This window comes from Rhea pennata, chromosome 4 (assembly GCF_028389875.1).
Source record: "Rhea pennata isolate bPtePen1 chromosome 4, bPtePen1.pri, whole genome shotgun sequence".
Classification (NCBI taxonomy): domain Eukaryota; kingdom Metazoa; phylum Chordata; class Aves; order Rheiformes; family Rheidae; genus Rhea; species Rhea pennata.
In genome coordinates, this window is record NC_084666.1 from 10,068,185 (window position 1) to 10,090,262 (window position 22,078).

The window sequence follows — 22,078 nt, forward strand, 5'->3', positions numbered from 1 at the left end:
GAGCTGGGTGCTGAACCTTCCTGTTAAATAACTGAGTGCTCTCTCTTGAAGTGTGACTGGAGATGAGTGATGGTAGTGATGCTGCCTCTCTTATGGGAGCTTTGCACAGAAATTCCCACGTTTATCTTAAGCTCAGATGTTATTTCCACCACTGGGAGTTGCGCCCAGATGGGCACATCAGCGGGCGGCAGCCCTCAATTTCTCGGGCAGTGTTTGTAAACTGCATCAAGTGTATCAAAATTCCTGCATGTGGGAACGCCTAGGGTACTGCCAGAGCACCTGCCCAGGAACTTGAAACCAGTTTTCCTCTGGGTGAGTGAGTTCAAAGAAGCATCTCCTTTCCAGGAGAGTATCAGACCTAGCCAGCTGTCTGCTGTCCTTAGCAAGAAGCCCTCAACCCCTTTGAACCTGTGCTGCCACATGATGCACATACTGAGTGGCTGGAGGAGTGACAGTGTACTTCCCAGGGGAAAATGAGTCCCAGATTCTGGTCCCGGCTCTACGTAAAAATACACCAGTCGTTTCTAGTGATCGCAGCTCAGGCACTGCCAAAGTAGAGTGCCTTAATCACAAAGCCGTAGGTGTATTGCTAGAAGGTGTTTTTGTTGGCCTTGTGTATCCCGCACCTCCGCTGTGCAGTGACCCAGCTTTAACAAAAGGTGCAGAGAATGTCTCTCTACAAAAGATTTGCTACCTGGGGCAAGAAATGCACAGTGAAGGTGAGAGAAAGTTTCCTGAATAACTGTCAAGTGTTAAGCTTGGTAATTATACGAACAATCGTCTTTCTGTTGAGCTTAACAACAGAAATCTCCCTCGAAGCAGTCGATGTTGAGACCTGTCTTGTTAGTACGTATGTAGATATGGGCTGGCTGCCTAGTAGATCCAGCTCCTCCAATGGCTTTAAGTGAAGGGCTGTCCTTCTACAGGATGTTAGTCAGGCTTAGATCTGGCTACTGCGACGGGGACATCTATTAGGGCCCTACATGGAGAAATGGTGCAGAAGCATGTCTGTAGGGTTGTGTGCCAATTGAGTAAGTGCTCACAAGGTGAACTGAGGTAGTGAAGTCTTAAATTAATTCGTTCTTCAGGTGCCAAAGTCTGTTGCTGGACCCAGTCCTAAAGCTATGCAGGAGCTCAGCCACAGTTAAAAAGTACAGAATGGGACTGTCTTCTCCTAAATTTAAGGTAGTTCTGTAAATCTTGGCCATCGCTTCTCTGTAATAATAAAAATGCTGATTGCTAAGTATTTCTAGGAGAATAAAAATTTTGTTGATTACATGCATATTTTGATCACAAATATTCTAATACTACAGGCTTTGTGAAAGAGATCCGTATCAGCTTTACCAACGGTTGGAACAGCAAGCTAGAGAATATGTACTTGAAATGAAGGTTCGTCTCCTCAGACACTTGTCCCTGGGATCTAAAGTTGCATCAACGTTAGCAATACAAGGGCCACCCCAGGCACATCAGTTCATCTCACTCCTACTTGAGGAATACAGTGCACTCTGTCAGGCGGCATGCACAATCAGCGCCTTCCTTGTCACTCTGGTAAGCTTAAAAACAAACAAAAAGATGCTATATGCTTTTAATCTGTGTGGGTAATGCAAGCGGGGCTGTCCTGGGTTCTTTCAGAAATCTTCAATGACTTGTAAAGTGTAAGGTAGTGGTTTGGGGTTTGTTTGTTTGTTTTTTGCTTTTGGGGTTTTTTTTCCCCCTTCTGTGTGTATGCCCAGAGACAGGGATGTTCTGAAAATTCAAGATAACCTAGATTTCTGAAGAATGAAAGTTAGGCATCACTTATAATGAATTATTGGAATTACCTTTGTTTGTAAAGAAAAAGGTGGGAGTGTTTGTGGTAGTTACTCTGAAACAAGCTAAGCAAATTACTGCAAAATTTTAGGTAGAAAAATCTAAAAAAATATTTAGATTCTCAAGAATGGGTGAAGCATTCCTCTGTTTACTTGCAGTGATCTCTTGAAAACCATGCCTAAATGTCATAGAAACTTTACTGTGTAGCACTAGCTCAGAAATTGTGTTCTTTTTTGTTTTTCTTTTCCTGTATGAGCAAGTATGGTTTCTTGAAAAGATGATCTCTTACCTAGGAATTAATCTGCTATTATTTATTATTTCTAAAATTGTTGCTCTGTTGTCAACCTGTTGTGGTATTAGACCTGGGATTATGTTGTCAGGGAGAGAACAAGCAATAGCCTTAAATCTGTTCTTGAGTAAATGTCCATCATCAACAAATTATATGGTAAACAAATTTACAGCAAAACAAACTTTATTTATGGCGATTTCCCTGTTTTGTTAAGTGCTTTTTTTTGTACAAACTTTGCACAAGCATAAAAAAATCTGGGTAAACAGATGCACTTGTTTTTTCTGCTGTTTGGCTAGAAGTGGCTGCTTACACAGATATGTAAAGAAAGGGAAAGAGCGAGCAGGAAGGAGATGATAATGGTTGCAGGTGGGAAGGGAAGCTGAGTCCCACTGCTAGGGTAGAGGTGTCAGGAAAATTAAACTGTCAAACCAGGAAGCTGTTTCTGTCAAGATACTTGAGCTTTTCGCCTGTGGTCATTGAACATCTTCGCTGGTCCCTATAGTCTTTCCCAGCCTTATTGCTTAAGTTCAGATGAGCTGTAGTTCCCATCTCCAGTTCGTTGGCTGCTTTTAGCGGTCATCAGGTCTATAACAGAGTGCTTGAGAGAGGATGGCTCTCAAAGCTGAACCATGTTGGTGCTTATAAATGTGTTTAGCTCCAAGGCTGATGGTTTCTTGTACAACAGTTGTCCTTCTCACAGTAGATCCCCTAATAATGAATCCAGAAATACTTATCTCATAAGAAGCAGAGTGTTAGAATGTCACATTTTTTCCCCCGCCTTTTTTTCTCGTGGTTATTTTTAGGAACTAGTAGTTGTGAAACTTTTGCATGTATAAGAAATCAAAATAATGGCCATGCTGAGACAAAAATGCTTTAACTCCCCAGTCTACCTCCTTTTCTGACAAAATTCAGAGTAAAATAAAAATCCTTTTCTCTTAAAACAAAAAAAATTTTCCTTCAGCAGCCTTATAAGCACTGAAACAAGTTACTTTTTTCTAATAAACTGCAACATTCAGAAACTGAATTGTTAAGAGAATTAGAAATGTAAGATCGTAGTTTCTTGGCATGCTTTTCTTAGGTTACTAGATAACCTTTATATAAAACAGACCACTGTGGTGCACAATATTAGCACAGGTAGTAGGCTCAATAGCTTTTTCAGTGTGCGTGGATGTTTTCTGTCAAGATACTAGTGCACTGTGGCAGAAGAATACTGTCAGTTAAAATGCATGAAAGGGAGCCAGAATCTTTATACACTTTTTTTTTCCTTCCCTGCGGCCTTTCTTTGAAAGGTCAAGCCTTCCTATTTAGCCTGCTGTAAGATGACGTTAAATGCCTCGAACCTCCAAGTGAACTTGTAGTACAAGTGAAATTGTGATTGATGAGCTGGGTTCCTCTGAAAGGAGGAATAATTGGAGAGGTTCAAGAGCAGGAACTAAAGCCTTTTTTGCCCCACCAGGGCATGAGACACCATGCTAAGATCAACCTGGGAGGACAGTGGTCAGTACAGAAAAGCCCTGGAATGTGCAGAAGAGAGCTCTAGAAGGGAAAACATCCCCGGTGTTTCTTTGAGTGAGAAATATCGTGCTGTGCATAATTGGAAATGCGAGATTTTTCTCGATACGTGTTGACAATTCACAACATAATGTGGAATTGCTTAGGAAAACCACTTTTTTCAGGCTGAACACGTGGAAAATTACTAGTAACTAACAGGAGTCATGAATATTTGGAAGACAGTATTTAAAGGAGTACATAGTGAAACAAAAAGAACACTTTTTTTGCAAATCTTGTTAATATTAAAGTAGCATTTTAAGGTTTTTTAATTCAGATAATTTAGTGTTTAGGTCAGATATATTTCTAACACAGAATGCTTAGCAAAATTTTGAATTTTATAGGTATTTTTCTATTTCTGGTTACTCAGTGTTACAGTGCTTATGGCTCCATTGCTGATCTTAAAGCCAGCATGCCTGCAGTTAATTTTGCTCTGTGTGGGAATCTTGATATAAAAACATGGGGAAAAAGTTACCGACTTGAAAAACTAGATGCTATATTTCTGTTGGATTCTGATGTTTTGATAATATTAGATTTAGGTTTTAGGCCTTGAAATGAAGTATAGTTGAGTGGTAAATTACCTCAATTAAAAACACATTCTGCTTATTAGCAAGATGAGCAGCCATGATTTCTTGGCTATTTTAAAAACCTTTATCTTTGAAGTTGCTGTATCTGGAGAGACACCTCTATTTGATTTGTGTTAACTTTGAGTTAAGGTCATAGCTTGCCTGTGTATCAGTCATACATGTGCTGATTACTAGGTAATGTCAAAGAACTGAACAATAATCAGGGACAGATTTCACAGCTGTTTTCCAAGAAAACCTGAGAACAGACTGGTTTGAATCATAACATACATCTTTCAGAGCAGAAATAAACAGAAACTTCTGAAAACTGTTAAACAACGTACTTTTTTTTCCTCCCTAATTCTTGAAAGCTTAGAAAAATAAGGAATGAAGCAAAATTTATTTGCATCATTACAGAAGTGTTTCAGAGTATTAAAAATGGTTAATACCTGAGCTGGATAGTTCAGCCTGTAGGTTGGTGAGTTTAATAGAAACTAGCTAAAATTTTTCCATCTTCAGATGGTTCTTTGTATTTCTCTGAATCTAACTTATTTCTGTGCCTTTTTTTAAATAGGAAAATGAACATTTGAAGAAATTTCAGGTGACATGGGAATTGCACAATAAACATCTGTTTGAAAATCTGGTATTTTCTGAGCCACTTCTGCAGAATAGCTTGCCAACGCTGGTGTCACAGCTAAGGTAAAGAGCTAAACTTTTTTCTTCATAATTTAAAGGAGAAGTTAAATCCTATGTTTGCAGCTAGAACTACTGCTTTTCCAGTTTCCAGTTTAATAAATAAAAGCCCCACTGATCTGTTTTAAAAATGGTGCTGTTGGTTGTGCAGACTGTTGTCATAACTAGCTTGACAGAAGAATCACTACCCTAATCTGTGTGCCTATATATTACCTAGTAAAATCACAGTGTCCTATGAAAATGCTGAGGGCATGACTTTGGGTAGTGCTGTCTTTATTTCTTCATCAGGCATTGGTACTTTTAACAACTATGAAAGCAAGATAAAACCTCAGTGTCTTCCCACAGTCCATAAGGAACTTTAGTTTGGAGTTTTGAGCAGCGTAGTCATTGGCAAAATCAAAATCCCTGGCTATGTACTTGTAGAGCTGATGGCATGTTGCACTTCCTGGGACTTTAAAGTGTTACATGTTATGTTCAATGTTACATGTTGTTAGCAAGTTTTTTCTGCTTGCAATTTGTGCACCTCCAAAGTGCTGCTTCCTAAGGAAGAGGTTTTAGTTCCTAGAAATTTTATTTTCTTAATCCTTTCAAAGCACAAATGGCTCCTGTTGACCTCAAACTTGTTTGTGAAGATGATTGTTCTTTGTATGTGTCTTGAAGATAGTGTCTTGGGCATCTTTCCATGTTACAAGAACAACTTGATGAAGTGTCTTAGTTACGAGTGATGTTACTCACAGAGAATAACGAAACATCTGCCAGATTACCCTTCTGCTAGCAGTTATTAGGAAGGCAAGAAAGCTTAGTTGTCACTGGGCTGAGCTCAGCAGGGAGGCTAAGGTCCCTCAGAATAACTTGTCTGATTTGCTTGCTTGAAAGTAGGTTGGTACTGAGCTTTTTTTTTTCAGGCTGGTAGTTCTGTTATATTCAATAGCATGTTATTCTGTAGTATACCCCCTGTCATCTGCTTGACTTCCCAGTACTGTTGTCATTGCTTTATCCCTAAGTCACCAGCATGCTTTCTGACAAGGCTTCTCTGGAGACTGCCTCTCTTATTTCAGCAATCCTGGGTAATATCAAAACTGTTTATCGCCTTCCTCTGCTGAGATCAAAATGATTTTTTTGTGAATCTTATGATCATTCTCCAACAAAAATACTATTTTCCTGTACCTGTTGTTCTTGGCTACTGCTGGAGTTAAAGCCTGAGCAACAGAAGGAGATTCTTTCTAAAGCTTTGTTGTATTGATGGCTATCTTCAAGGCTTAAATACAGTGAAGCCAGAATCTCTTTCTGAAGGAATTTCTTTTCCAGTAGATTCATGTTTTCTAGGTAACTTCAGGGGCTTTTCTCTTAAGAGATCTGTGGCTTTGCCAAGTCTAATTCATGTGAGCCTTTTGAAAGGAGAGGTTCAGCACAAGCTTCCTGTTCCAGGATTTCTAGTTTCTATAGCATGTGCACCTTTTTCTCTGGGAAGCACAGAATATTCCTGTTGCCCTTCATAGAACCACAAACTTTTTTTCATGAGTTCCTTGGGTCTTGAAGTGATGGAATTAGGTAGCCTCTAGTAAGCATTTTTCTGGAGACTAATCTACCTTCCCTTGGGGATTGGTACCGTGTGGATTGGAGGGACATTTTCAGAGATGTGTCGCAGTGGAGAAGTGAAAAGATCAAATAAAGTTCTCTGACCATGGGGTCATGAACGGCGGCTTAAAGTATCTGCTGCTGATTTGGGGCCTTTCAGGACTTTTTTTAAAAGGAGTGCTATGCATTTTGCAGATCACTGCGTGAGAGTACACTTTTTGTTATCATTTTTTCTGAAAGGCACATTCTTGAGATTGCCAAGAACGTGCGAGAGGCTCAACCATCTCTGAGAGGGAAGATTTCACTTACTCAGTGGTTGGTCTCTAACAGGTGAATGTACATTAATGTTCACTATAAAACTTAGGACTGAAAATACTTGTTTATACACTGGTCTACCAATTTTTGATAGTACTGAGATTTCTTAGTCTGATTGTTGGACTCCTTGTCTTTAGGTATTGTATCTATAAATGCTAAAAGAATGAAGTCTTGCTATTCTGCTAGCTTGCAGATGAGTAGAAAGCTCTGCTGGTTAGGAGCGGGCAGTAGAACAAGACTTTTCAGTTGCTGAAAAAATATCCTTAAGTTCAGATGTTGAGAATAATAGCTTTAGAAGGTCTATTTAGGATAATATAATTACAAGAAATATTCATGTTTTAATTCTTTCTGTAGTCATTAAGATATCATCCTGTCTGAAACTTTCAGAAATATGAGAACTGTTTTGGGGCTTTTATTAAAGCTCAGGCCACTGATGGAAATACTGTCTTTAAAGATGTATGGTCCATTTTAACTCCAGAGAAGTAGGACTATAATCTTTGAAGGATCCATGAAGATAATTTGTTGCATCTGTACTTTTTTTTTAATAATTCATACAAGATGGTGTTTTTGGCTACTATTCCACATGTTAGTTGTAAGAGTAAGCACCTGCTTGCTTGTTTATTATTTTTTAATAATATTTTAAATATTATTAAATATTAATAATAATAATTTTTTAATTTTTTATAAAAAGGCTGCAGAGCAGACTTTTTTTCTTGTATAGGCAGACCCTTTCCCTCTTCCTTTCGCCAACAGATACATGGCTATAGAGTTGTCTGAAGGAGGTGTTCTCTCCAGTGGTAACCTTCTATTAATACATTACCCCCTCTTCAGTTTTTATTTTCTGTGATTAAAGACTTTTGCTTGTATACCTTACAGGAGGTGTTACCAGAGTTACATGATGAAAGTGCATTGGCTTCATATTGTTTTCTCTTCATGGAGAAATATGTGATAGTGTTGATCTGGCATCTTGGCTTCACTTAAATTTTGGATGGTCACCCTTTTCCTCATCCCTTACTTAAATTGCTAAACCCTTTGTGCATCTCTGGCTTTTTCCAAATATATACTTGTGATCTGGTAATAGAAATTAACAATGTTTGCATGAGTAATGAGGCAGTGTTGTGAAAAATTTAAATCACTGCATTTTTTTTTTTAAGTACTTTTTGTGCTCTACCAAATATGGACTTCCCAGGACTTTTTCAGTGTGTAGAAATGTCTGCATAAACATCTAAAGTATTTGCGTTGGAAATTCTGGGCAAAAATGACAAAACAAACCTGAGTTCCTTGGCAAAGTGCTACTAATGGCTGTAACTTCATCCTCAGTAAGAGCTGTTTGTCTGTTCAGCTCTTGGTTCTTCTTAATTATTACATTAAAATAAAGACTTAGTGCTTTAGCAGGTGGTGGGTGGTACGATGGAGTTCTTGGGCTGGATTAGCAACCTGTTGCAACGGAAATCCATAGCTAACCTCCAGCTGAAAGTGTTAGGCCTGGGCTTTTACCTAAAGTGTTGAGATGCTTGGATTTTTATTTTGACACCGGCTTTGTCAATGCTTTGACCGATGGCTTAGCCTCGGTGCCTAGTTAAGTGTTAACCTATTTCTTCTAATTACCGAATAGGCAAAGTATTGAGAAGCTTTGGTTTAATTGCATTAACTTGCAGGTCATAATAATTCAGTGTTTTTTAAAAAAATACACTGTCTGATATGATTTTGTCTTTTTGTGTATTTTGGAAGTCTAGATTTATGGAGCTTGCTTAGTTATTTCAGAACCATTACAATGTGCTCTAAGAGGTTTCTACAGAATTGCCTGTGCAGAGATGAAGTTCTCGAGAGGAAAGTTAAAAATCTTGCTTCTATTTCTGAGGCTACTTGCAGAGACTTATCAGTGAACAGCATACCACATTTTGAACTTTTTGTCCCTCAGGTGACAGTGGATTGCTGCGTATAACCAGATTATTTTACTTGGACTTTCAGCAGGGGAGATTGCTACCAGTCTACGAATGAGACAACTAATCTTGCAATCTTTTTAGCATTGATCACGAGAGTTCTGATTAAGATCCTAGCTTTATTTTTACTACCGAGCTCTTTAGTAAATAGCCATCATGTATATTTAGTGTGTAGAATTTGGAAGGATAAATATATCAAGCAACAAAATTTGAATAAGCATGGCTCAGTTGGGTTGACATCTGGTTGCCTGTGGGAAAGAGGCTCTAGAAATGTTACACTTCCCACATGCTCACTATTATTGGTTACAGAACATTGGAACAAGCAGTTGTTAGATGTTTTTTGGAAAGGAAAAAAAGACTAAAAATATTCATTTGGGGATACTAGCAGCTACATGGCCTAGGTGTATCAGTAGTTGCACTTTGAGAACAATATTTGGGCAGGCAGAACTTAAAAGCTGTATTTTTCAGCGAATTGTCTCTTATAACAAATGCTATTTGAACTTTTAGGCTTGGAACAACACACGATTCCTGTAGTGAAGATATGTATAGTACCTTGCTACAAAGGTATCATCAGCTGGAACAGGAAATGGGTCAAGTTGCTGAAGCATGGCTTGAATGCCAGAAAAGAATAGATGATTATGTTGATGAACAGGTAAGATTCATATGAACAGTCTCACAGCCAGCTGAGCAGGGAGCTGTCAACACAAGATTGTACTGCCAGGGAAGAGGGTATTATCTGGAGCTTTGAAACCCCAAAGTGTAATTTCCGCCCCCCTCCAGCCCCTCCTCACCACTGATTTCAGACTGTCTTTTGAGAATAGAAAAGAACACTAACATGTCACTATGTAACAGAGATGATACAGAAGCATCTTCAACTTGTTGAAACAGATTTTTATGCTATTGTTTGGAGATAATATTTGGATATTTCTAAATGGCTTAGGCTGTACATTACTTATAGCACAGTAATCTGAAACTTTCTTCTGTAGAAGTCACTAGGAAAAGGGGAGGAGGAGAAAAGTTTCCAAAAGAATTGCACTGAATGAAATTCAGAGAAAGAAATGACTTCTTAAAACATTTTAAATTCTTTATACATGCTATCCAGTGTGGTGATAAGAACATATTTGTATGATTTTAGAAAACAGAACAACTTTAAAATCTCACAGCATAAATACTGAAGACCTCTGAAGTTATCTGTTTTGAAGTTAAGTGTATGTTCTGATAACTACTCTTCTGAGTTTGCTTTGTATTTCAGAAAAAAAATTATGCTGTACTGACTGCTACAGTGTAAAGAGTTCATTGTTGGAAAAGTAGTAGTTATTTTGAGAAATAGGTTGTTTATGCTCTTTGTTTTACTGACTGACTTTTTATCTTTTGTTTAAGGAACTTACACTTTTTATAATACCTTAGGATAAGGCTTTGAACAGTCATTAGTACAATCTTAAAAATTCTCTCCTCTGATATAGTTATCTTGAACTTAATTGAAAATAAGGATTTTTTTTGAAGACTGTTCTATATATGGAGCCTGCACCTTTGAGCTATGACCTGTAATTTTTTCTCTTGATTTGGCTTTTTTTGTACAGTTAAGCTCAGTAAAATTTTGTCATCTCACATTTTGTGCTACTTGAAGTTGTTCTCTTGTATCAGGCAGTCATGGCACTGATAACACTGCCTCTGCAGTAAGGAGGAGAGCCCTATTCATTTCTTGGTGGGTTTTTTTTGTTGTCTTTTTTTGTTTAACTCATGTTTTCAAAGATGGAACTTCTGTACAATCACATTCACATCAGGCATATGAGTTACTGATCTTCCAGCCCTTAAAAATCCATTCTTGAAATGATTTTTTTCTGTATCTAAGTGACTATAAAACACCCACAGTGACTATATTATGGCACTTATTCATGTGCTCAGTGAAGCTTGTATCCTGACCCAAACTGAAACCTTTTTTTCCATTCAGTGAAACCTAATGTAATGTCTTTTATTTCCTAAAGACCAAGAAAAAATAAAAACTGCAAAAGGAGGAACAAATCTAAAATTTGAATAATCAAATTTTAAAGGAGATACTGGTGTTTATATGTAAAAATCATTTTTCACAGTCCCACCTTAAGCTCTGTGGTGATGATAGCTGTAATTACGTTCCCTTGATCAAACTTGCCTCATTCACTGTGACTTTCTTGAGTTTGCTGTATTATTTGTGTTACCACTGTAGAAATTGGGACGCCCAAGTACTATGGATACAGCTCATAGAATCAGTAAGGTTGGAAGGGACCTCTGGAGATCACCTGGTCCAACCCCCCTGCTCAGCAGGGTCGCCTAGAGCATGGCAGACAGGGTTGCATCCAGGCGGGCCTTGAAGATCTCCAGAGAAGGAGAGTCCACCACCTCTCTGGGCAACCTGCTCCAGTGCTCCGTCACTCTTGCAGTGAAGAAATTCCCCCTCACGGTCAGGCGGAACTTCCTGTGCTTCAATTTCTGCCTGTTGCCTCTTGTCCTGTCACACGGGACAACTGAAAAGAGTCCAGCCCTGTCCCCTTGACACCATCCCTTAAAATATTTGTACACATGGATAAGATCCCCCCTCAGTCTTCTCTTCCCCAGGCTGAAGAGGCCCAGCTCTCGCAGCTGTCCCTCATAGGGCAGATGCTTCAGTCCTCTGATCATCTTCATAGCCCTATGCTGGACTCTCTCCAGTAGCTCCATGTCTCTCTTCTACTGGGGAGCCCAGAACTGGACACAGCACTCCAGATGAGGCCTCCCCAGGGCTGAGTAGAGGGGCAGGATCACCTCCCTCGACCTGCTGGCAACAGTCTTCCCAATGCAGCCCAGGAGACCCTTGGCCTTCTTGGCCACAAGGGCACATTGCTGGCTCATGGTCAACCTGTCATCCACCAGCACTGCCAGGTCCTTCTCTGCAGAGCTGCTCTCCAGCAGGTCAGCCCCCAGCTTGTACTGGTGCCTAGGGTTAGTTTTCCCTAGGTGCAGAACTCTGTACTTGCGCTTGTTGAACCTCATGAGGTTCCTCTCTGCCCAGCTCTCCAGCCTGTCCAGATCTCTCTGAATGGCAGCACAGCCCTCAGGTGTGTCAGCCACTCCTCCCAGCTTGGTATCATCAGCAAACATCATACAACAGCTGTTGTACTATGGATCTTAACTGTGACTCAACTTTATTGATAATCTAGGAAAAGTTAGAACATGCTGACTAGCATGGATAAGAGCTTAAAATTGGCCTTCTTATCTGCTGTGGAGCTATATCCAGAACTGCAGACAAACCATCAACAAAGATAGTTGATGTACCTTCCTGCAGTGTCCCACAGTAGACTATTGTTTTTTCTTATAAAGAAATATGAACAGCTTTGTAATATAAATGCCACTTTTTTTTTGGAAAATGTATAAGGCAGTTGTCTCGCACAAACTTTGTACCTCTACTACTATGCTGTGTCACATGTATGGCGTAATAAAATTTATTTTTCCAGTGAAAGGATTAATTCATTATCAACGCTTTTATTCATATATGATCTGAGAAGGGTTTAGGATATCTTGAAAGTAGTAGAGGTTAAAAACATGTAGTTTCTACTTCCAAGTCTTAATTTTTTTCTTACCAAATGTCGACTACATTTAGCTTAGGTCTTAAATGTATCTGGATCGCTTCCATGAGCAATGTGGAAGCAATAGTTAAAATAGTTGTATGTACTTTGAGTGCAAGGGTTTTTTCTTTTTATTGCTCCCACAAATCTAACAGAAGAGAAGAAATAGAGAAATACCTTTGCTCAGTTCCATAAACATGCAGGAAGAGCTTCTTGCTTGTCTCTCCATTGTGGTGTGTGATTTGCTACAATTCTGATTAAAATAGTAGAAAAAAATAGTATAGTACAAGCATAATTACTTTGTGTCTTTATAGCACCTATGTCAATAAATGGCTGTCTCAGCATTTCTGGGTGCTGAGAGTTTGTGGTGAGAATTGTTTCACTTGTAGTGAAACAGGAGAATGGATTAGGTTTGCAGGTGGATTTTGGAGCACAAATGTGCTATTAGATGCTGAGTGTAAGATACGGACACAGCTAGCGTTCTCCCCAGTACAGCTGTAAGCGTCTGAGTTCCCCCAGAGCTCCACTGCTGCGTGTCAGTTCTGACCAAACCATTATTTTTGTGTCACGATTAAATCAATTTCAGAATGGGAGGAGAAGTGCTCATCTGCCTGTCTTGCTTTATAGTATCTGGTCTGACAGATCACAAATACAATTTAGCCTCAAATAAACAGGGTAGAAGGAAGAGGTGGTGTGGAGGACCTCTCTTTACCACTGAGCAGCAGTGCTACTATAGTCATGTCAAATGTGCAGAACTGAGGTATAAGTTTTTCCTTCTGAAGGCATTTGAGTTTGCATCTCCTATTTCCCAAAAGAGTTCCTAGGCACAAATCACATGAAGGTGCTTTGTTCTGCTGGAATAACTATTCACCGGGAAAAAAAAGAAGTTATTTAGTTATTTCCTATTATTTATGGTTAATAAGTTAAGATACTTGCAGACAGGAGATATGGAAAAGAGTTGGAAGTAGGAAGTAATTTCATTTCCAGTCCCTGCTTCCATTAATACTCAAGAGTTTTGGGGCTTAAATGATGCTGTTTTCCTTGACAGGCTTGAAAGGGCAGCTCCCAGTTCATGCACTGGCTGTTCTAAACTTCATTCTTCGGCATTAAAGCCTTCCCATGTGATGTACAGTGAATTGGCGGTGAGGGTCCCGCTACGTGGCAGGGCACCTAAAACACTGGCTGCTGCTGCATTTAGTATAGCTTAAGGGTGAACGGAAGCTGCAAGTGGATCATTTTTGGCTACAGGCTCTTCAGTACTTATTAGTGCTTTCAAGAAATGGTATTAATGGTTCAAGAATATTTCATGCTTGCTGTTTTGTTTTAAAAAAATACATACACCCCTGTGCACGCACACTCCTGTATTTTTTTATATATTTATATATAATCTATACACGTGTGTGTATACATATGCACATCTATGTACACACATGCACGTACTGCAACCTGACAAACTCTTTTAGTGTTAACATAAACTCACTGTTTATGTTATCAAAATTCTCAATAGTAATCAGAATTACATGCTGATGTTTCAGAAATTCTTTAGGCAAGACTTTACCACTTAACACTGTTTCAAATACCCATCTTAGAATTTCAATTACCCAAGTTAAACAATGGTAATAGCAATAATAATACATTTATATCAGTTATAAAACTTCCAAGTGATCATCTGAGTTTTTGAAGGCATATCTTAATTTAAAAAAAGCTAGTGCCATAACTTGCTAGCACATCTCTTTGAAACAATTTCCTGTATTACATAAGGTGTTAGATTTCTATTTATTAATAAGACAAATGACAAAATAAGTATAAAAACCTAGGTAACTGATTTGTTCCCCTGCCACGATGAATTAGTGCTCTTAAAATGCTGTAAGCTACAGCAGGAGAAGTGTTGCTATGTTTTGCTTTGTTAAAGTTCACTGAGGCTTCTGCGTTCTGTCAAAGTGAGTTTGTTCACTAGATCAGGAAACTATCACTTGTTACGGGATCCAGTAGTGCATTTACAGTAATGTAGGTAGATTCTAGTGGGTCTGAGATTTTGCAGATTTCGTGACCGGCTCATTAAATGTTATCAAAAATACTTTGAAAATATATAACGAAAAGAAAATATAAAGAATAGCAATGGAAGACTGAAAAATAGTATAACTAAATATAAAATTTTAAGTGATTTAAATCAAAGGGTTAGCAAACAAAATAAACTTCATATTGAATAATATGTGTTAAAACTTTCAAAATAATATGGACAAGCTTAGGTTAAAGGAAGCTTGAATAGACCAGTTGAATGCGGCATAGGATAGACCAGTTGAATGTGGCATAGGATTCCTATGATTAAACCAATGAGTTTTCCTTAAATTTTGTTTTAGATGGCAATGAAAACAAAACAACGCATGCTAAAAGAAGACTGGGAGTTCTTTAAACAGAGACGTTTTATTGAAGAGCAGGTAGGATATATTTTTTAATACCATACTAAGTAACATTAATGCTTCCTGCATATTTGTAAGATGCAAAAATTTTAGTATATTGTATTAGTTATATTTAGTCTAATTCTGCAACCATGCCAGACATGAAACTCAGTTAAAATACAGAAATCAAGGTCCAAGAAGCTATATAAGAATAAGTTAGCTAACTACTAAGGGATTAAGATATTAGCACTACAGTCTTAGGATGGAGCACCTAGTGTTAAAATCCTTTATATAATAAAAGGGGAGTGTTTAGTGCCTCGGGGTGGGATTGTAAACAGCCAGCACATTGAGCATGGAGCTGCCTTGATGTGTGTGACGGGGAATGTCGTGCGCAAGAGTAAATCAAACTCCTTTGTCCGTGCAGATTTGGGGAGCATGAGCCTGGACAGCAGGGTAGGTGCTTCTCTCTGTTAGGAGTCCAGAGCTTGGCACCCTGGAGATAGCACCTGTGTCACTTGTGGGCGGAAGGCTGGGCAGAGCTCCCTGCTTGACCCTGAGATGGAGCCAGAGAGGAGCCAGTAGTAGTGCCCACCTTCTTATAAAACTAATTAACACATACTATTTTCTTGTTTAGCCTTGAAGTGTTCAAGCATATATCATGCTCTCCATAGAGTGTAGTCACTCAAGTAAAGACTGGATATAGGAGCTCTCTATTCCTGTGCTGCTTTATTCCTGTACCACTAGGCAGAAAGCAGTGCTAGAGGCATGAGCCAGAGAAAAAGATGGAGCATGATAGTACACATTTTAATAAACTTAATCTGGCAGTGTCTCAAAAAAGTCCTCAGTATCCTTTTTATCCTTTTTTCTCCCCGCCTCCCCCCCGTGAAGAGCGACACCACTTGTGTTAACCACATCTTTATTACATCTAGTAAATAAGGTGTCTTAGAGCTGAGGAAGAATCCCATCTTTCCCCAGTCCTAAATGGGCTTAAGCGAGCCATAAGCACCTGGCTGCCTGGGATAAGGATCAGGTCCAGACTTCCACAGAAGTGGAGATTTAGGCACATCTTTGTTTTGCCTAAAGTTTGTAGGTATCTAGTGGAATTAGGTGCTTATATCATCAGGTCTCTGCCAGCTTGGTGGTGGTTTGGATTCTGTTTTTCATCCTATACTTCTTCCTTTTTTGAATCTGTCCCAGTGTGGCTACAGAACTGATCCTAACTTTTTCCCCCTCTTTTTGGTAAGCTGGGAGTGAATTTGTGTTTTTTCCACTTGTCAGTAGTGTCCTCATGTGCATATCCGTGACAAAAAAACTACTGAAGTTCAGATTACATTAGCAGAGAAAATGTACATGATGCAAACTTACGAATGAGTCAAGAAGATCGGCTTACCCACTTTACTATTTTATTTTAGAAACATACTTTCTTTGAATAATTAAAATGTCAAATACTTGTTGCTCCTATCTTTAAACTTTTTTTTAAACTCATGATCAGAACACTACCTTCCTGAAATTATTCTAAATACTTATTTTGAAATACATTGCCCAGAGAACCCCATTTTTGGTTATGTAATTAGCTAATCATGATGTGCCATTGAATTGTTAATGGAAAGACTTGCACTACTAAAACACTGCCTTTATAATCTACTTCAGCTTAATAACAAGAAAGCACTAGCTGGGGAGAACAACTTCACAGACACAATGAGACACATGCTGTCATCACGTTTGAGCATGCCTGACTGTCCCAACTGTAATTATAGAAGAAGGTGAGCTGATGTTTTTAATATGAAATCATAAGTCATTAATCTGTTAGAAGGAAAAAGGAAATACATTTTTCCAAAAAAAAAATATAGTTTCTTTAAATGAATGTTACTTAAATGAAGTTTTAAAAATCTGTAATCTTAATTCTTGAACAGATGTACTTGTGATGACTGCAGTCTTTCACACATTCTAACATGTGGCATCATGGATTCTCCTATAACTGATGATATTCACATTAACCAGTTACCACTACAAATTGATTCTGCTCCGGATTATCTATCTGAGATCCGCCCACCTAGTATGTCTTCAGCAAGTTCAGGATCAGGTTCCAGCTCGCCTATTACAATTCAGCAACATCCTAGACTGATTCTTGCAGATAATGGCTCTGCACCAACTTTGTAAGTTCTTTTCTATTTTAAATACTTTTGAACTCTTGAAAGCAAGTTACATAGGCTGATCACCGCTATGTAGTACTTGTTTTGCCTCAAGAGCTTATTTAATGTTGATACTGATTTCAGAATAGCAGAAGTCTGGTGCTATGTGCTGTGCAAGCCTAAGTGTTTGTTTTTAATTCCTGTGAAGTTCTTAAAAATTTCCAACAATGTTGGAAGATTGCTGAATGTGTATATAGTGTGCTTTTTTTTTTTTTCTTTTTTTTTTTTTGCTTTGAGGTTACAAGCACATCACATACTGATCTACTTTAGATCATCAGTTTAGAATGTCATGTGCTCTCTTAGTCTGAGCAGGAGAAATGGTGATCTTTTCTTTGAGAGATTGTTATTTTGAAAGAATTGGTCTAGTTTCTAAAAAGCCTTTACTAACATTGTTGAAATCATGTAAACTCAAGGCTTGACTCAAAGATTATTCTCCTATAGGAAATATCCTCTGCCCTTTTTGTTGGGTTCAGATTGCAGTGACCCTCAAATTTAACTAATGATAGATTTTTCTCCCGTAAGTCCGGGGAGTAGGTGACTTCTGCACATGGTTAGGTTGCAGCTAACCAGACATCTGGTATTTTGGAAGACTTCAGTGCTCTTGGGAACACTAATGAAATTAGTGATATCAATACAGTCAAGGGAATCATCACTAGAATTCTACATTACTATTACAGTGAGATGACTGTTGCTAACAATACAGTGAGGTGAATGAGGCAGTACAAAGGTGTAGGAAGTTTCTCATGAATTTCACTTCACTAACCTCAATCTTCTTTAAATGCTTGTGTTTGCAGCTACTAGGATCAGTGGTTTAAAAATATAACTTTAGTCCCTGAACCAATCTGGGAAACTCCTTGAAAATAGGTTATGTGACAGTATGTATAGCTATGTGTTCTTAAATATATGGTTTCCAGTTACTGTAAGCTCTCAATTAGTTTTGGAACTTAATGTGCAAAATTGTTTCATTTATCACTTCAAAAGCTAATTTAGTTATATCTCAGTATTATTTACTGAAAGAAGTCTACTTTTTGGTAAATACCACAGCTCTTATGGAAAGAAGTGTTTTATTTCTCATATTGGATCCATGTCTGCTGTATTTTCTTTTTCTGTTGCACATATGAAATATGCCTAAACATACTTCATGTATACATAATAATATAATTGAACTTTTGCAAAGTATCTCTTGGTATGCAGAAAGATGTAATGCATGGTTTAAGAGTTTGTGTGCCTTGCTGTAAAAACGTGAACTAATCAGTCTTTGCAACACTTCCCTGAAGCATTAAGCATGCGTGTTTTTTTACTAGCGTGTGTAAGGAAAGCCTTTTATTAAGTATATTAGAGCAGATTTGTAAAAACTCCTAGCTATGGGATCATCAAAGAACTAATTGTCATGCAGAAACTTAGAAGTGACTATGATTAACAATACAATTACATGTTCAGTGTTCATCCATATCCTGTCATTATTAAGTTAATGGATTTCTTGGTTAGAAAACACTGATGGAAAAACATTTTGTGCAGAAATAATAGAGAATCTTATTTTCAGTCCAGATTTTCTATGCAGACGTGCAGCTAATATATAGTAGGATTAGATGACAGATTGCTCTATTTTATTTGCTTCAAAGACTAAATGCAGTTAAACAACTTGAGACAGTGCTTCTAATTGGAATATTTTTGCAAATGATCTCAAGTTCATTTCATCTTGATGTTCTGCTTGCTTTCACAATAACTGAGAAGTTACTGAGCATTGTCATTTATAAGTCTTATTTCCCACCCAGTGGTAGTGATGATGAAGATGTTGCACCATTATCAGCAAAGTTTGCTGATATCTACCCACTGAATAATTATGATGATGCAGAGGTGGTAGCCAACATGAATGGAATTCACAGTGAGCTCAATGGCGGAGGTGAAAACATGGCATTGAAAGAAGAGGTACAACATTTACAGTGTCTTATCTCTGGTAAATGGGGGTGCTCACTGGAGAATGGTCCATCCTTCACTCTGATGAATTAACGGTTAATGTTGTCCAGTCCCCTCAGGTGAGCAGTACTAGCAGCAGTTCCTCAGAAGCAGATGATGAAGAAGCAGATGGGGAGAGCAGTGGTGAACCACCAGGAACTCAAAAGGAAGAAATGCCTTTAGGAAAAAGGGCATTAAGGAAAGATGAAGCAAAAATGGATAGTCCTCCACCTTCTTACCCCAGTCAGCAGGTATAGAAATCTGAACAGACCCTTTTTGTAAGCGTGGCTATGTAAATGGTAGTGCGTTTATATTTTCAACTTTAAATATTTAATTTCTTTTAATGTATGACATTATCAGTAAGTGGTTATGGTACCTAAAATATTTTTCAGCTGTCATGACTAATATCTTCCTTCAGTTGAAATCTGAAATATGTTAGTTACATTGAATGTGTTTTCAGTAAAAGAAAAAACACTTCTTCCTGCTGATAAGAGCAAGAAACAAACTAAGAGATATTTCCCCTTGGAATTTTGAGATCGTTCTTTGTCAAACGTTTAAGTTATTTTAAATTACTTTCGGGGAGGAATGATAGGATAGTTAATGGGCAATTTTTAATATTGCATCTGAGGACTAACTTTTTATATGAAAATCCTGTATAGTTAAATCTATTGCATGTTCAGTGGCATAGGTTTTGCAGATATTTTGGTTAGTTGGTTTTGTTTTTCGTTTCAGACTTTGAACCTCTGTATACCGTTGGACATCTTTTTTCATTTGTAATAGGTTAATACTGAATTCTTGATAATACTTCTTTTCTTATGAGAAAGTTACTTTTGCTTTTTATGCAGCTAACTGATTTGGTCATTATACTTAGTTTATGAAATCTTCAAATTTTAAAATATACTGTGTCAAAGGCTGTAATGCTTTTAAGTGGTAGTGAAGTCTGGAAGAAAGGCTTATCAGATAAGAACACCACCTGTAAATTCTATTCTAGAAAGCTAAGAAGTAAATAATATTGCCCTTTGGAGCAGTATGTACAGTCACATTATCAAGAGGAGATAGTAGTTAGGAAGTGTTCCTGGCATTGCTTCTGGTAAGAATTCTCTTTTGGTGAAATGTCAGATGACAAGGTAGGAAAAAGTACTGAATTGAGAGGGATTAGAGCTCTTCTTTCTTGGGCTGCTTTGCGGTGAATCCCCTTGAAATGACAGAGGCAAATGATACCTTGATCAGTAGAAAGTTCTGTTAAGGCATTGATTTCACATGGTTGACATGTTTGTAAAACTTATCCCAAGAACTGTTTCACAGGATCATCAGATTTGGAAGGGAGCTCTGGATCTAATCCACCTACTCTGCTCGAAGCAGGGTACCTAGAGCAGCTTGCTCAGTGTCATGATTAGTTGGGTTTTGAGTATCTCCTAGGAAGAGGAGACTACAAACTGAGCACCTGCTCTATCACCCTAACAGTAAAAAAGCTTTTTCTTATCTTCATATGGAATTTCCTGTATTTCAACTTCTGTCCATTGCATCTTGTCCTTTCACTGGGCATCAGTGTAAAGAACCTGGCTTCATCATCTTTACCCCTCCTCACCCCAAAATAAGATATTTATATACATTGGTAAGATTTCCCCCTAAACCTACTCTCTTGAGGCTGAACAGCCTCAGCCCTCTCAGTCTCTCCTTATACTCAGATGCTCCAATCCCTTCATCACCTTTGTGGCCCTTAGCTGGACTCGCTCCAGTATATCCGTGTCTGTCTTGTCCTGGGGAGCCCAGCACTGAACCCAGCACTCCAGGAATGTCTCACCAGTGCTGAGGAGAAGGGAAGGATCACCTCGCTTGACTTGCTGGCAGCATACTTCCTGTTGCAGATTCAGACTTATTCAGACTCTCAGCCCTTCCAGCTAATAAGCCCTTTATTACTACTTTCTGTACATACTTGTTTTTTTCATATACTGGAAAAATTTTGAAAATAACCATCTGCCCTTCTTCCTCCCCACCCCCCTTTTTTTCTGGGGGGTAACAGAGTGGCCTAGTAGTCATCTATCACTGTCAAGGTTCCTAGTCCTATCTGTTTCGATTATTTAAATCGATATCTTGCTTGTTGTCACTGATACTAGACATTCAAAATCTGTCAGGTATCAAATGCCATCTCTCCTCAAGGCACTCCATTCTTAACTAAGATAAAGATCCTCTGTTAGTGCTTTTGCTTAAATATTAGATCTGCCATTGGTATTAGCTGAAGTAATTCCATGGATGCTCAGAGTATATTGCTGTATACAAAGCTAAATAATGCTTATGCTTATTACAGAAAGAGGATGGGGGCAACTCTCTGCTTTTATTGTCTGTCAAGTAGAGTGACCTTTTTTTTGCTTACAGGCTGACCAAGGTCCAACTGCTTGTGAATGTCATGTTTGCAAACAGGAAGCTTCAGGTCTAACAGCCTCTGCACTTGCAACTGGACGCCTGCCTGCTGGCCATCAGTTTATGAATCCTGAAAAGCCTGCACATCCTGCACTTCATCTTTATCCTCACATCCATGGACATATACCATTGCATACAATTCCCCACCTGCCTCGTCCACTTATCCATCCCACCTTGTATACAGCTTCTCCCTTTACACACAATAAGGTAAGCCTCCCAGAGGAACTGCATTCTGCTCCCAGGAAAAATATTGTATGGTTGCATGAACGAGCCTGACTGAGCATCAATGAAACCATAAAGTTGCTTTAAATTCCTGTCTTTTTTTATAGTAGGTCTTTGGAAAGGGTTTGTGAGAGGTAGGGAATAGCACAGATTTAGAACTGGTGGAAGGTTCATACTGCAGGTCTAGTAGTAGCTTTTGTCAGAATGACTGCTGATTTCCTTGCCATTGTAAGAAAGAATTTGGAGTTAAAAAGTCATGAATGGTGGAAAAAAGTAGTGGGACTTTGGTCAGTGTAACAGGACTAATGAAATCTTCATATAGGGGTCAAAATTTACTATTTCGTTTTGGCAATGATATGGTGGGGTTTCTAATTCAAAATTTGGGTTGAGGGGGTGGTTTGTTTTGAGGAGAATTGAGGTTTAGGATCTACTTACAGCTGGTTTTATGCTTTGAGGGAATGTAAGTTCTGCAAAATTCTTTCACCCAAAGCATGCAAGTAACAAACAGGAGGAAGGTAGGGAACAAGGACTGCGACCAGGTGATTGCTTTTTCAGGAGATCTGTAAGTCAAA

The 22,078-nt window shown here is 38.4% G+C and overlaps 1 protein-coding gene across 3 annotated transcripts in view; it reads left to right on the top strand.

Moving 5' to 3' along the window:
- FAM193A (family with sequence similarity 193 member A) overlaps positions 1-22,078 on the top strand; it is an 80,157-nt gene that overhangs the window by 39,941 nt on the left and 18,138 nt on the right. For 2 of the 3 annotated variants that reach the window (XM_062575264.1, XM_062575263.1), the window contains 9 exons: positions 1,314-1,548; positions 4,784-4,908; positions 9,246-9,390; positions 14,677-14,754; positions 16,366-16,478; positions 16,629-16,871; positions 18,683-18,836; positions 18,935-19,114; positions 21,240-21,491. In XM_062575264.1, coding sequence (XP_062431248.1) covers positions 1,314-1,548; positions 4,784-4,908; positions 9,246-9,390; positions 14,677-14,754; positions 16,366-16,478; positions 16,629-16,871; positions 18,683-18,836; positions 18,935-19,114; positions 21,240-21,491 — 1,525 coding nt within the window. Of the gene's footprint in view, positions 1-248; positions 313-1,313; positions 1,549-4,783; positions 4,909-9,245; positions 9,391-14,676; positions 14,755-16,365; positions 16,479-16,628; positions 16,872-18,682; positions 18,837-18,934; positions 19,115-21,239; positions 21,492-22,078 lie in introns of those variants that run through there. The other variant, XM_062575265.1, reaches the window with a different exon arrangement.